Source organism: Juglans regia, chromosome 6 (genome assembly GCF_001411555.2).
Source record: "Juglans regia cultivar Chandler chromosome 6, Walnut 2.0, whole genome shotgun sequence".
Lineage (NCBI taxonomy): Eukaryota > Viridiplantae > Streptophyta > Magnoliopsida > Fagales > Juglandaceae > Juglans > Juglans regia.
Genome location: NC_049906.1, coordinates 25837737 through 25851907, shown reverse-complemented (window position 1 = coordinate 25851907; position 14171 = coordinate 25837737). Strand labels below are relative to the sequence as shown.

The window sequence follows — 14171 nt, the reverse complement described above, 5'->3', positions numbered from 1 at the left end:
TTTATGAATTCATATTAGTAGATACCGACTCAATTATTCTCACTGAAATTTCTTGTTCTCTACAAACTCAACCTTCTCCACCTGCATCCCCAATTATTACTTTTAATCAGATAATTGGGGGCATTTTAAATTAATCAATAAATCACTAGTTTTTTTTTTTTTGAATTGAACAGGATCACCAACAAAGTGTTTAGTTAATGCATATATTAATGTGTTTACAGCATCTTTTATGAGTAAATCATTTTCAGTTTTAATCATGTGCATGTTTTCATCATATTTATCAGCATTTAATATTTGTGACCTTTGTTCATATGAAAAATAGTGATTCCACCAGCTTTTTAATTGGCCAGTAAACCCTGTGACAATAATGTATGCTACTTGATGATCAGTCTTTCTATTACTTTTATAGACGTTAGCAACCATAATCATCTCTTGGAAATGATTTAATATTTCATACTCAGATAATCCATCTATATTCCATATATATAATACATCTGGTGCGAAAGTAGATCTTACTATATGTTCTCTTTCCTCTAATTGCATATACAACAAATGTTTTAGTACATATAAGTTTATGTGTCCTGTACTATGTTTGTTTTTAGCGTTGGCTGATACTATTATTGTTTTTAGTGTCAGCTGGTACTGTTCATGTATTAACACCAAGCCAGATTATCTCCACTACAGCAACCCGCATTATCACTAGCTCATCAGGCCTCTCCTTCTCAACAAGCCTCCCAGAGTAACCAAGTCGCCTCTCCCTCTCAAGATTACTCACCTTATCATCCAGTACATCTGATAGATTCTCAAGACCCGTTTGAACTTGAATTAGTAAATTATGATCCTCAGAATATGGGACTCCAAAAGATTATTACTTTTCGATTAGTCATCATGTTTCTTGCCCGCCAAGTTTCCGTCAAATGGTGGAAAAAATACAATTATGATCATGTGTTAAAAATGTTTTCAAAAGTTACCAAAACTCCAGAAGTCGCAGTCCAACAAAGTAGATTTCAAGCACAATTAGCATATATTACCAACAAGAATGATTTGAAAAAATTAGCCGAAGCAATGTCACAAGTATCAGACAGTGACGATGAAGAAGAAACACAACACCAAGCCGACATTAGGAACAAAAGATTAGGAGATGAAGTGGAAGGACGGACTAGAACAGAGAGGTTTGAGCGAGAGAGGAAGGGATTTCAGATCAGGAATTCTGAATGCCCTTCTTTCCTCGTGAACCCCTTTATATAGACACTCAAATGGTAAGTCTAATAGAAATCTTAATGGATAACATAAAAGATCTTAAAAGACAACAGCAATTGATTAGACAAGATTATACATTAATGATGACTAAATATCATATATATCAAAGTAGACAAGCAGTAATAGAATATCTAGAAACTGACTACACCTTCTTAAGAAACGAATTTAAAAGTGAAAGAAATCATTTAAGGATTCTTGCTTTATAAAAAAAAAAAAAAAAAGACGATGGTCAGCCCATTTTTACAAAGATAACCCATGACTAAAGAAAAATGAGTATATTGAGAAGCTTGTGTTGGTAAGCCATAAAAAACCGATGGTCAGCCCATTTATGCAGAAGGCTTTAAGGGTGGTCCCAGTAGTGTTCCCTCAAGTTCTTAATCTACTTATTCCCCTTTGGATATAAGAAATCTTTACTTAAAAACATGTTTCAATGAATTTTTTATTCAAACCTAAGGAACCCACTAATATTATTCCCACAGAACCTAATAACATCAATCAAGAAGATTACAGTATAATAGATATAGAAAGAAATTTACAAGACTGGACAATTCCTAATATTCCAAAACATCAAATATACAAACAGTCTACTTTTTCTAAACTATCATTTCTTACAAATTACACAATTAAAACAGTAGAAAAAACTATTAGTTTAAATAATGATTATGAATCGTTACACCTATTAACAAATGAAGCAATTACTCGTCACAAAGAACAGAAATACTCTTTCATACATATTGGATTAGTACAAGTGGCAATAAAACCACTTACTAGAAGTGGATTAAACACCTCAGTATTACTGTGTTTAAGAGAAGGAAGGTATTATAATTTTCATGATTCTTTACTTTGAATGGTAGAATCAATTCTGTTTGAAGGACCAGTTTATTTTAATTGTTATCCCAATTATTCCCTTTCATTATTTGATACCAATATCATACATTCTTTAATATTAAATATTAAAACAAATGGTTATCATATGATGAAAGGACCACATCCTTTAACAGTAGTTTATAGGATCCACTATAAATTAATGAAAACAACATTAGAACCACAAGCTCTTATTATCAGTCCAAAAGGATATACATTATTATTACAATTTAGTACACAAAACTCTAGTATACAAATTCCTAAACAAATCAATTGGAACCAAATTACACTTCCAAATGAATGGCAATTAGAGAATATTATCTCATTACCTAAGATAGAAAATAATTCTAAAGACAATCTTGAATATATAGATCAAAAAGCAGACGAAACAGTCCAAATAGCTTTTCAACCTTTTAGAAGATCATTTTCACATTATTCTTCTCCAGCACCCTCTAGTTATCAGACACCCAGATCTGCATTTACATCAATCTCTCAGAATAAATCTCAAAATTTTGATACTAGATCCCAGAATCTTGACACACAGATTCAGAGAATTATTCCTGGAAATATTATTGATACACCAGTATATACTGTTAGCCATCGTGATAAAGCATCCACCTTTCATAATCTTGAAAAAGAACCTGAACCTTCTTCCCCAACGTACTCACAAGTAGTTGGAGATTATGCCCAAATATATACCCTGAACTGAGAAGGCTTTAAAATTAACAAAGAATATCTCAAACAAGATTATATGAAAGAGGAAAATAGTCACAAAAGAATAATATTTTTCTCAACTTTTACAAAATTAGAAAGAGATTATAGTAAGGAAAAATATTATGAGGATTTAGAGAAAATAGAGACTAATATACATTTCTTTACATGGTTTGAGATATATAAATCCAATCGATTATCTACCATAAACAGGACTACTAACCAATGAATTAAAGGAGAAAATAATCAAACTATTTATGAGTAATACCCCCCTTTTGAAGCTATCAAGTTCAATCAAAAGAAATGAACTCTTTAAAAGAAGTCTCATTAACCAAAAAAATTAATTTTTTAACAAAAAATAGAATTAGTACAAAAGAAAATCAGATAAGTTTTTTAAAACAAGAATTAAAATTAAAAGACCCGTTATTAACCCAAAAAATTGAAAATTTTAAAACTATAATAGAAAATGAAGTATGCTCTAACCTATCTAATACTTTCTGGAACAGAAAACAGCATATAGTTAAATTACCCTATGAAAAAGATTTTTTTGAGAAAAATATTCCAACCAAGGCTAGACCTATCCAAATGAATAATGAATTATTAGAATACTGTAAAAAAGAAATTAAGGATTTAAGATCAAAATGATTAATAAGAAAAAGTAAATCACCATGGAGTTGTACTTCTTTTTATGTTAAAAAACAGGCAGAATTAGAAAGGGGAGTTCCTCGCCTAGTCATCAATTATAAACCTCTAAATAAAGTATTACAATGGATTAGATACCCAATTCCCAATAAAAAAAAATTATTATCTCAACTTTATAATGCTACAGTATTTTCAAAATTTGATTTGAAAAGTGGATTTTGGCAAATTCAAATTGTTGAAAAAGATCAATATAAAACAACATTTACAGTTCCTTTTGGACATTTTGAATGGAACGTTATGCCCTTTGGATTAAAAAATGCTCCTAGTAAATTCCAAACTATTATGAATGAAATATTTACCATTTTTACTCATTTTTCGATAGTTTATATAGATGATGTATTAATATTTTCTTCATCTATTGAATAACATTGGAAACATTTAAATACTTTCATTCAAATCATCAAACAAAATGGATTAGTAGTTTCATCACCTAAAATAAAATTATTTCAAGATAAAATTAGATTCCTTGGACATGAGATTTATCAAGGAACTATTACACCAATTAGCAGAGCTATAGAATTTGCTGATAAATTTCCAGATGAAATAAAAAATAAGAATCAATTACAAAGATTTTTAGGAAGTCTCAATTATGTTGCAGACTTCTATCAATCTCTCAGGCCATTATGTAAACCATTATTTAAAAAATTAAAAAAGAACCCACCTCCTTGGACAGACAAACATACTAATATTATAAAACAAATTAAGGCTCATGTTAAGAAATTACCATGCTTAGGAATTTCATCTCCACATACCTTTAAAATCGTTGAAACAAATACCTCTGATCTTGGATATGGAGGAATTATGAAACAAAAATTATCAACTGATTTGGAAGAGATTGTTCGATTCCATTCAGGATGTTATAATCCTGCCCAAAAGAATTATAGTACTATTAAAAAAGAAATTCTAGCTATCGTATTATGTATTTCTAAATTTCAAAATGATTTGTTGAATCAAAAGCTTTTACTTAGAATAGATTGTAAATCAGCCAAGGAAGTTTTGACTAAAGATGTTAAAAACCTGGCTTCTAAGCAAATATTTGCCAGATGACAAGCTATGTTAAGTATTTTTTATTTTCATGTTGAACATATTAAGGGAGAATCTAATTCTCTTCCTGATTTTCTATCCCGAAAATTCTTACAGGGAAAATCATGTCATCTTCAAAGTCTAAAGTAAAGTCTAAATCCTCATACGCGCGGCCACCATCTCCTCCTTATCCTTCAATTTGTCCCTCTGAAACTCTAAGACCATATACGGTATTGGGGTTATTACAGCAAAACATTAGACCCTCTTATAATTCATTTTTACCATTAGCTTCTCCAAAATTACCGACCTATTCTAAAACTGTTTCTCCCTCTTCTCTTCTCCTTCCCAAATTATTAATCCTCCATTATTATCTCAACCTTCTTCATCTCCTATTATCATCAAATCTCATTGGCACCCAGTCTTTCCTATTGAATCTAAAATTCAACACCTGTCTGACCCCCAGAAATTACTTGATGCCTTCCTTTTACCAGACCGGCGTTATGTTCCACAAAATATTAAGAAAACTCAGCATTTTTATGAATTCATATTAGTAGATACCTACTCAATTATTCTCTCTGAAATTCGTTGTTCTCTACAAACTCAACTTTCTCCACCTACATCCCCAATTATTGTTTTTCATAAAGTCACCATTAAACAGGTTCTCACTTTGCAACAATGGAGAAAAAATCCCTATTTAACAAGAAAGTTCTCTCACCCTTATGATCCTCCTTATTATGATTACCATGATTACCAGCAAGCATGGACAAAAATGTTTCTAAAACAAAATAAAAATTTGCGTCATTCATGGTTCCTTCATTTTGACAAATTACAAGAAATCACCACACTCCCCAAATGGTTCTCACTATGGTGGGAATATTACGGACCTAAACCTCTTCTCCTTCCTCTTCCCCTTCAAGAAAGTCTCCTAAATTTCATTTCACAAAATGACAATCCACCAGCATTAAACCATTGTTCACTACTTCTGCTCTTCTTTCTCAAAATAAAATTAAATTGGATTATGAAATGGAAATATGTTATCAAACCTTATCCCTCTCTCAAAATCATCATGTTTTTAGCCCGCCAAGTTTTCGTCAAATGGTGGGAAAAATACAATTATGATCATATGTTAAAAATGTTTTCAAAAGTTATCAAAACGCCAGAAGTCCTAGTCCAACAAAGCAGATTTCAAACACAATTAGCATCCATTACCAACAAGAAGGATTTGAAAAAATTAGCCAAAGCAATGTCACAAGTATCAAACAGTGACGATGAAAAAGAAGCACAACACCAAGCCAGATTATCTCCACTACAGCAACCCGCATTATCACTAGCTCATCAGGCCTTTCCTTCTCAACAGGCCTCACAGAGTAACCAAGCCGCCTCTCCCTCTCAAGATTACTCACCTTATCATCCAGTACGTCTGATTGATTCTCAAGACCCGTTTGAACTTGAATTAGCAAATTATGATCCTCAGAATATGTGACTCCAAAAGATTATTATTTTTCGATTAGTCAGCAAGACAGACGGAAGTTGTTAGAAATATTATCTTCCCAAAAGATTATTATTCATGATAAATTATTGTCCAGCAAAACAACAAATGTTTTTATACATATAAGTTTACATGTCTTGTACTATGTTTGTTTTTAGTGTCGGCTGATACTGTTCTTGTTTTTAGTGTCGGCTGGTACTGTTCATGTATTATTAGACTTACTGTTTGAGTGCCTATATAAAGGGGTTCACGAGGAAAGAAGGGCATTCAGAATTCCTGATCTGAAATCCCTTCCTCTCTCGCTCAAACCTCTCTGTTCCAGTCCGTCCTTCCCACTTCATCTCCCAATCTTCTTTCCTAATGTCTTCAACCTTCAAGTCCTTTGAGAATTAGTCTCCTTGTAAGTATTATGTTTTTAATGAAGAAGTTTATTTCATATATCTTTCCTATATTATCTACTTCCTCATGCATATGGTCGGTTATACCGCCTGCTCTATCTGTTATCATGAATATGGCCGGTTTTACCGCCTATTATCATTTCTATTAATACTATCTATTTATCTATTTCATACTATCTATCTATTAACTAATACTCTAATAAGTTAATAACTATTAATTACTAACTACTAAGTAATCAATAAAAATGTCCACTAGATGAGTAGATGTTTAATACAAATATTACAAACCAACACAAATTGTTTTAAGCAATAAGCAAGCAACTAACACAAACCCCTCAACCTGAGTCTCATCATAAATTTTTCTCAAGTTACGGGTGAGAAGCCCTAACTTACTTCAAGGATCAAGCACAACAGCAATCAACAACAAGAAGTTCATCTTATCCAATGAACCCCAATACTTATAATATTTCATTCTGATGCTTATGGTCATATTTATCAAACAACTATTGGCACTCTCACTCAGTCTAACCAACTCTTTTTGGAGCATACAAATCTCTACAAAACGTGTATTTGCTGTGACATGAAGGGATCCAGAAAATTGACAGGTGGCATCATAGAACATCTTCAAAAATTTCACAAAAACCCGCACTATCTCCCACTTATTAGCTCTAGGAGGTCCCATGTGTCCCTCATTAAAGTAAGATAGATGATTGTAATCCTCACTATCCATCCGCCTAAAAGCCTTCTCAAATTTTCCAGCCACATCCAACATCAAGTAAGTTAAATTCCAACAGATTTGCACATCAAGACACAACATTTGCTTACAATCAATTTTTCTTTTTTTGCACATTTCTTAAACTTGTCTAATCTAGCAGGGGAGGAGCGCACATATCTAACCACATTTCTAACCATTGTGATGGCGTCATTACACTCTTTTAAACCCTCATTCACGAAAAGATTTAAAATATGAGTACAACATCTCAGGTACATATACTTCCCACCCAACACATTCCTCGTCAAAAAATGCTTCAAGTAGGAAATTGCAGTATCATTTAAGCTAGCATTATCAACAGTCACAGTAAATATCTTATCAATGCCTAATCAAGGAGAGACGATTCAATATATTTCTCAATTGTATCCCCTCGATGATTAGGCATTAAACAAAAATTAATGATTTTTTTTTCAACTTCCAATCATCATCAATGAAATGGGAAGTTAGGCACATATAATTCAGATTTTGTACCAACGTCCATGTATTGGTAGTAAATAAAGCTCTCATCCCCCCATCTTTAAACAACTTTTTAAACTTGGACTTTTCAGATGTAAACAATTTCATACAGTCTCTTACAACTGTGACACAACATGACACTTTAAATTTTTGTTCAAGCAACCAAACCATCTTCTTAAATCATTGTCCTTCAACAATTTTAAATGACAATTCATCAATAATTACCATCTCTGCAATGGCCAACCTCACGACCTTTTCACTATATTTGTGAGTTACAAGATTCCTTACCACGCTACTATCACTCTCTCCAATCCCCTCTTCGGGTGTTGCCTCACCTGTCATTATTTTTTGGTATCTATCTAGAGGCTCACGTTTATGAGGATTTTTTGGACATGCAAATAGGTGGTTTTGTATAGTTGAAGTCTCGTTCCTCTTTGAGTGCCAAGCATAAATCTTGCCACAATAGTTACACTTAGCCTTAGGATCATCTAGGGGACAATCCTGAATTTTTTTACACTGGTCCCAAACAATTGACGAGTCATTCCCCTTCTGTTTCCTACAAAGTGGACAAGTACTACTATTATAGAAACATAATACCACCCTATTGCGCCTCCAACCTCTGCTTGGAACTTTAGCTACCCGGTCCGGCATTATTAAAGATGAAATAACATATGGATTATGACGAAGTTGATTTTCACGTCTTTCCCATGGTTGGAAGGAACGTCAGTCTGATGCTAGATGCTTTTAGCTGGTCTAATTGTTTGGAGAATAATCGTTTTGACGGTGAGAGAAAGGACAGGCGAGGGTTGAGAGAAAGGGAGGAGAGAGAAATGAATTCGAAGGCAAAAGATATTTTATAGGGGATGATGAGGAGGATTCAATATCAAAAAAGAGCCAGGCTATTATGCCCCAGTTTTTATTTTTTTTTCCTCTTTTTTTTTTCAAAATTTTTAAATATATTTAAATTATTTTAAAAAATAAAAAAAATATATCAATATATTTAAAATCTCATTCTTAACTATTAAGAAAAGGAAACTGAGCGATTAACTTAATGGATAAAGTAGCTTTTTCCTATCAAAAAATTGCGAGGCGATCTTTCCTTGAAATTACGGTACCTCGAGCTCGATCGACCATCAATGATGCAGACAGCAATCAAAGTATTCACCATTCACATTTGTTTAAAGATTTTAAAATTTAGTCGAATAAAATGTCACTTTTTGCCTTTTACTTGTTCAAAATTTAATCCCACTTTGAGTTGGGCATTTTTTAATTTGTCTAATTTTTTATTTGCTTTTGTTTTTTCTAATTTTTTTCTTGAGCGTACGTGTTAGCTTCGTTCAGATCTCAGTCAAGGCAAGGCATCAAGCAGAACAACACATACGCACAGGAGTAAATTGCAAGAACCAAATTCTCAAACCAAGCTAGAAAAAGAAAAAGGAACAAATGAAAAGGAGACGGCATACCGGTGAAGAAGGAGAGGGAAGCAGAGCTAACAATTGCTTGAAATATAGAAAACTAGATGTCTAGTATGGGATTAGAAAAGTTATCATCATCAAACACAAGACATGGCACACATCATGGTAAACACAACTTAAAAATATGGTAATGAACATGAGCCAAATAATAACTTGCTCCCAATCCTAGATGACAAGAAAGAAGCAAAGCCAAATTGCATGGATCGAGATTTTCAGGTTATTCTCCAATGTTTCCTCTGAATTTCCCTTTACTAACTCCTCTTCTAACTCAATTTCCTGGTCCCCCACTGTCCTCTACATGCAACGAATAAACTTTTGAATATTTCTATACATGGCTGGGACTCCATTTTTTTTCACAGTGATAAGAAAGTCCTTTCTTTAATTTCTCATCCATCTGAACAGATGAAATTCTTCTATCAACATTGCTTTCCACAAATCTTTCATCAGACCCATAAGACTGAGTATCTCTCCCATACCCCCTACTCTTGAAGCTTTTCTTGAGCTCAAGAGGCGCGCATTCTTCATGAATTTTGGCCAAGCCAAAGGCTTCACTAAGATTAATAGGATTCAGCATCCTAATGGACAACAAACTGATTTCGTCTTTCAAGCCACTCAAGAAGCAACCTATTGGAAAGAGTCAAATTGGGCTTTATAGGCAGCGACAACGTTTGTTTAAGCCTTGTCTAGCCTTCCATGGCATCGTCAAAAGCTGTGGGGCTAAATCTTACAATCAAAGCTTTAACAAATGAATCGCATCCTGAATATTGCTTAATGTCTAAGGTAAAACATTTCAGAAAAGCGTCTTTACAGAAATTCTTAATTAAATTCAAATTCACTATAAGTAATACCTTTTTGTACTCTCAACCGGTCGTGAAATTAAGAATGTTGAGCCCTCATCTCTATCTCCCAGAAGACTTGGTGACTGAAATTCTGTCGAGGCTGCCTGTAAAATCGTTGATGCGATTTAAGTCTGTGAGTAAAGCCTGGTATGCTCTCATCAGAAACCCTCATTTCATCATAAAGCACCACACTTTCGCCATTTCTGATCACAATCGCAATGACTACCGTCGAGTCATCCTTGAGCGTTGCCGAGCAACAACTACTCCACGTTTCTCCATGCACTCTAACGACACCCTAGAGTTTTCCGGCGACGTCAATCTCGTCCCACAATTGTTCTCAAAAGATATTAACCCGGTATTTTTCTTCGGTTCCTGCAATGGAATAGTTTGTCTTGTTGGTATTGCTCCAGAGCGTTTCTATGGTGCTCCTGATCCAGACAGGGCTTGGGAGATAGTGCTTTGGAATCCTGCAACCAGAGAATCAAAGAGGCTTCCGTTTGTTCCTCGCCCGCCTCGTTTTTGCCCCACGTGTATCGATTTCGGCTTTGGTATTGATCTCAATATCAATGACTTCAAGGTGGTTAAAATCATGTACTTCGATTCTCTGCGGCATTACCAAGTTGAGGTATACAACCTTTCCACTGATTCTTGGAGAGTGATTGATGCATCCCTCAACTCAGCCTATTTTATGAAATGGCCTCATTTTCCTTCATACTTAAATGGATTCTATTATTGGTTGATTTGTCCTGAACGTAGCGACAGCGGACATCGTTTATTGCTTACCTTTGATATGAGCAATGAGATGTTCCGGGAGATAATGTTGCCTGATGATACAAGATCTTTTGTTCAACACATTGCCATTATCAATGACTCTGTAGCTGTGATTGTTCCTGCATACAATGCTGGAATATTGGAGTATGATATATGGGTGATGAACGAGTCCACTGTGGAAAGTAATTCTTGGACAAAACTATTTACGATTGAATTACCCAGTCTTCCTTTACAATTTCGGGACGACGGTTTGATTGTACTTAGCGGCCACCATTGTGATCCAGATAAAGAATGCTTGGTATTGTTTGATCCAAGAACACGAGAACTGAAGAATCTTCCAATAGATGACGACGGCTCGGAAATGTTTGAGCTGGTTAGTTACAGAGAGAGCCTAGTTTTAGTTAATGGATGGAGGAATGTGCTTGAGCAACAAGACACTTCATGATTATGATATTGTTATGCATGGATCCTTTCGTGGGGCACATCAACAAGATTCTTGATCATTTCATAAAAAAAAACAGATTCAGAGTACTATAATTATTTATGTCTTCCAAGAGTACTATAGAATTACTGTGAAGCTGACTGGTTTCGATGTTGTGATTTGTTATTAGTTACTGCTTCTCTTTGCCTATTTATTCACCAATTTGTTCCTTCTCTATAGAGTACCCGTTCCTGTTCCTCACGTAGTTGGAAATATAAATTGTGCTCGCCATCTATTGAGTACTATTATTGATGTATTTGTGAATGTTGGAATTTGAAGATCTTCGTAAGACATGAATTTGCAGAACTTTGAATTAGGAATGATCAGTAACAGATAAAACTGGACGGTTGATTGATGCAGCTGGAACCGGATGGTCAGCAGTCCAATGAGGCCGAAACCGACATCAGTTAGTTTGGTCCCGGTTTCAGTTAGACCTGAAACCGTAATCCCCATTCCTTCTCCTTTCTTCCGTTCTTTGACCACACTTCTCTCTACGTGTTTTCTCTCTCGTTTACCTCACTCTCTGCTCTCCCTCCACAACCCGCCATTCTACCAATGGCCCAGAAGTTCTGGGCCAGAACGACGGTCCCACAAGCTGCTCCTTACATCCCTACAGCAACCCAGCAGACGCCGGAAACCCACGTACGCACGTTCAATGGTTTTCATTCATAAGAAAAGAATGAAAAAAATGAGCAGAAATACCCACCCTCCCACCTCTTCGTAGCGCTCTTGCGAAACCATTGGTTGGCTTCGAGTAATATAGTTCGCTTAAATAATTTTAAAAGTTCTTTAATAAAAAAATTAGTTTGTTTGGTTATTGTATATTAAAGTATTTTTAATTTCAAATGAGCTAAAAAATAATATTTTTCCTCAAACGTGCTTTTCCGAATAGTGCAATACGTAATTCGAATTTTAAAAAGACTGCTAATGGAAAATACCCATGCAAATTTAAGATAATTACAACTTTCACATTTTCAACGATATGGACATAATCTTTCAAAATTCAAGTAATCGTCATTTCTAACTCAAAAATTACTTTTTTAATTTGTTTCCAAACAAATATAACATGTTGGTGTTACTGCATTGGGTAAATTGATATGGGCAATGAAAATGAGTTATTTGCCTGTTGTTAATGCGTAAATTTGCACAATAGAACGAAATGAAGAAAAAAATTATCCCCGGCCCACGACAATAAATCGGGAGTAGATTAGGTGCTCTTCATCCCATAAAATGAATAGTAAATAAGCAAATAAAAATAAATAAAGAGAGACACAAAGATTTACATAGTTCGGCATAAAAGCCTACATCCATGCGTTGTTGGGGGGGCAATCCACTATGGTGGGTAATTTTACAATCTCTCATCGCCTCATATATTTCACAGTACAATGGTAGAATTTAGAGTTTCTGGAGGTTGAAGATGATGCCTCCCTTAAAAGAATATCCTTGGGAGCCATTGGGCATGGAGTCTGTGCATCAAAAGCCCTCATAGATTTGTTGAGATCTTCTCTTTATATAAGGATCTATTTCCATGAAGTGATTGAGTTCAACTTGCCTTGTGAATAATTGAGCTGAATTATTGCATATTTTATACACCTAGAACCCATATATTTAAATTATTTCATTACATTATCATTGGTTTTAGATTAAAAAATGGTTAAGATGCAAAAATTCAAGTTGTAATTTAAATTGATTTATAGCATAGTTAATGCTTAATTTTATAATTTGAGATTTAATTGGGTAATATTTCTTCACATGCACAACACATTTTTAATATTCTATTCTTTCTTTTTATTTTATTTTATTTTTTCTGATTTCTATTTTTACTTATTTATTTTTCTTTGCAAGCAAAGAAATACAAAAGCATGAGAAAAGTCAAAGAGGTACCAAAAGAGAAAAGTAAAAAAGGCACCAACTTTCTCTTGGTGTTTGGACGGGAGCAAGGCATAGCTCTTTTGGTTCTCTCTCGAAACGCATGCTGGGCAACACACACCAAAAGGAAAAAGAAAGAAACACACACACACCACATGATAAAAAAAAAAAGAAAAAAAAAGTTTTTCGGTTTTGAATGAATAGAAGGCGTTGGGGCTTTACACTTTGGTTTGAAGATGCAAAAAAGCACTGGGGACCTAGCATATTTTTTTCTTCTTGTTATTTTTGGATGCAACACAAATAGAGAGCACCGCACGTTGAAGAACCTTGAAGGGTCCAACTGCCACTACCTAGCCTCCTCCACTGCCTACCACCTCCATCTCCATTCATTTGGTTTGTTCTTTCCACTCTCTACTATTCATTTAATTTTAGCTTAAAGTTTATGATGTGTTTTTAAGATATTTGGTTTAGACCTTTGGGCATTTTATTTGTTGTTTATTTACTTGATTTTAGTTATTTTTCTTGCTTCTTTAATCTTCCATTAAATATACATTACAATTGTAATAGATTGATTTTGAGAATATATGATTCAAATACAAAGATGAACCCTAGAATTTTGATTTTGGAGCTTTTCAATTTTTAGCTCATATTGCATTAATTATTTTCTAATCTAGCTTAGTTCTTAGTTTAGTTTTGTTAATCTTTTAGACTTACTGGTCAAAAAAACGTTTTGTTAATCTTTTAGTTCTATTGCATATTAGGTTAATTAGGACTTAATTAATTTCGATTTTATTAATTAATTTTTTGATTAATTGAGATTGTTTAGCTTAGTTGGTTCATTGATTGTTACTTTCAATTTGTTAGTCTCTAACATTTCATTTCGACACTCAAAAAAATATAAAAATATGAATCTAGTCCACGACTAGTGCCATTTTCATTCTCATTGCACTCTTCCAGTCATTGCACATACCACCACTTTTATTTTCTCTTTGTGCATATTTTCACCATTTTAAATGAGTTTGTTTTTAAGTAACTTTCTGTGAGGAGACTATCTAGGAATT

At 33.9% G+C, this 14171-nt stretch overlaps 1 protein-coding gene across 1 annotated transcript; it reads left to right on the top strand.

The window, feature by feature from the left end:
• The first annotated feature begins 10032 nt into the window (after positions 1-10032).
• LOC108997724 (F-box/kelch-repeat protein At3g06240-like) lies at positions 10033-11389 on the top strand. Its single transcript, XM_035691272.1, has one exon. The coding sequence runs from the start codon at positions 10033-10035 to the stop codon at positions 11203-11205; it is 1173 nt and encodes a 390-aa protein (XP_035547165.1). The 3' UTR covers positions 11206-11389.
• The last annotated feature ends 2782 nt before the right edge of the window (positions 11390-14171 follow it).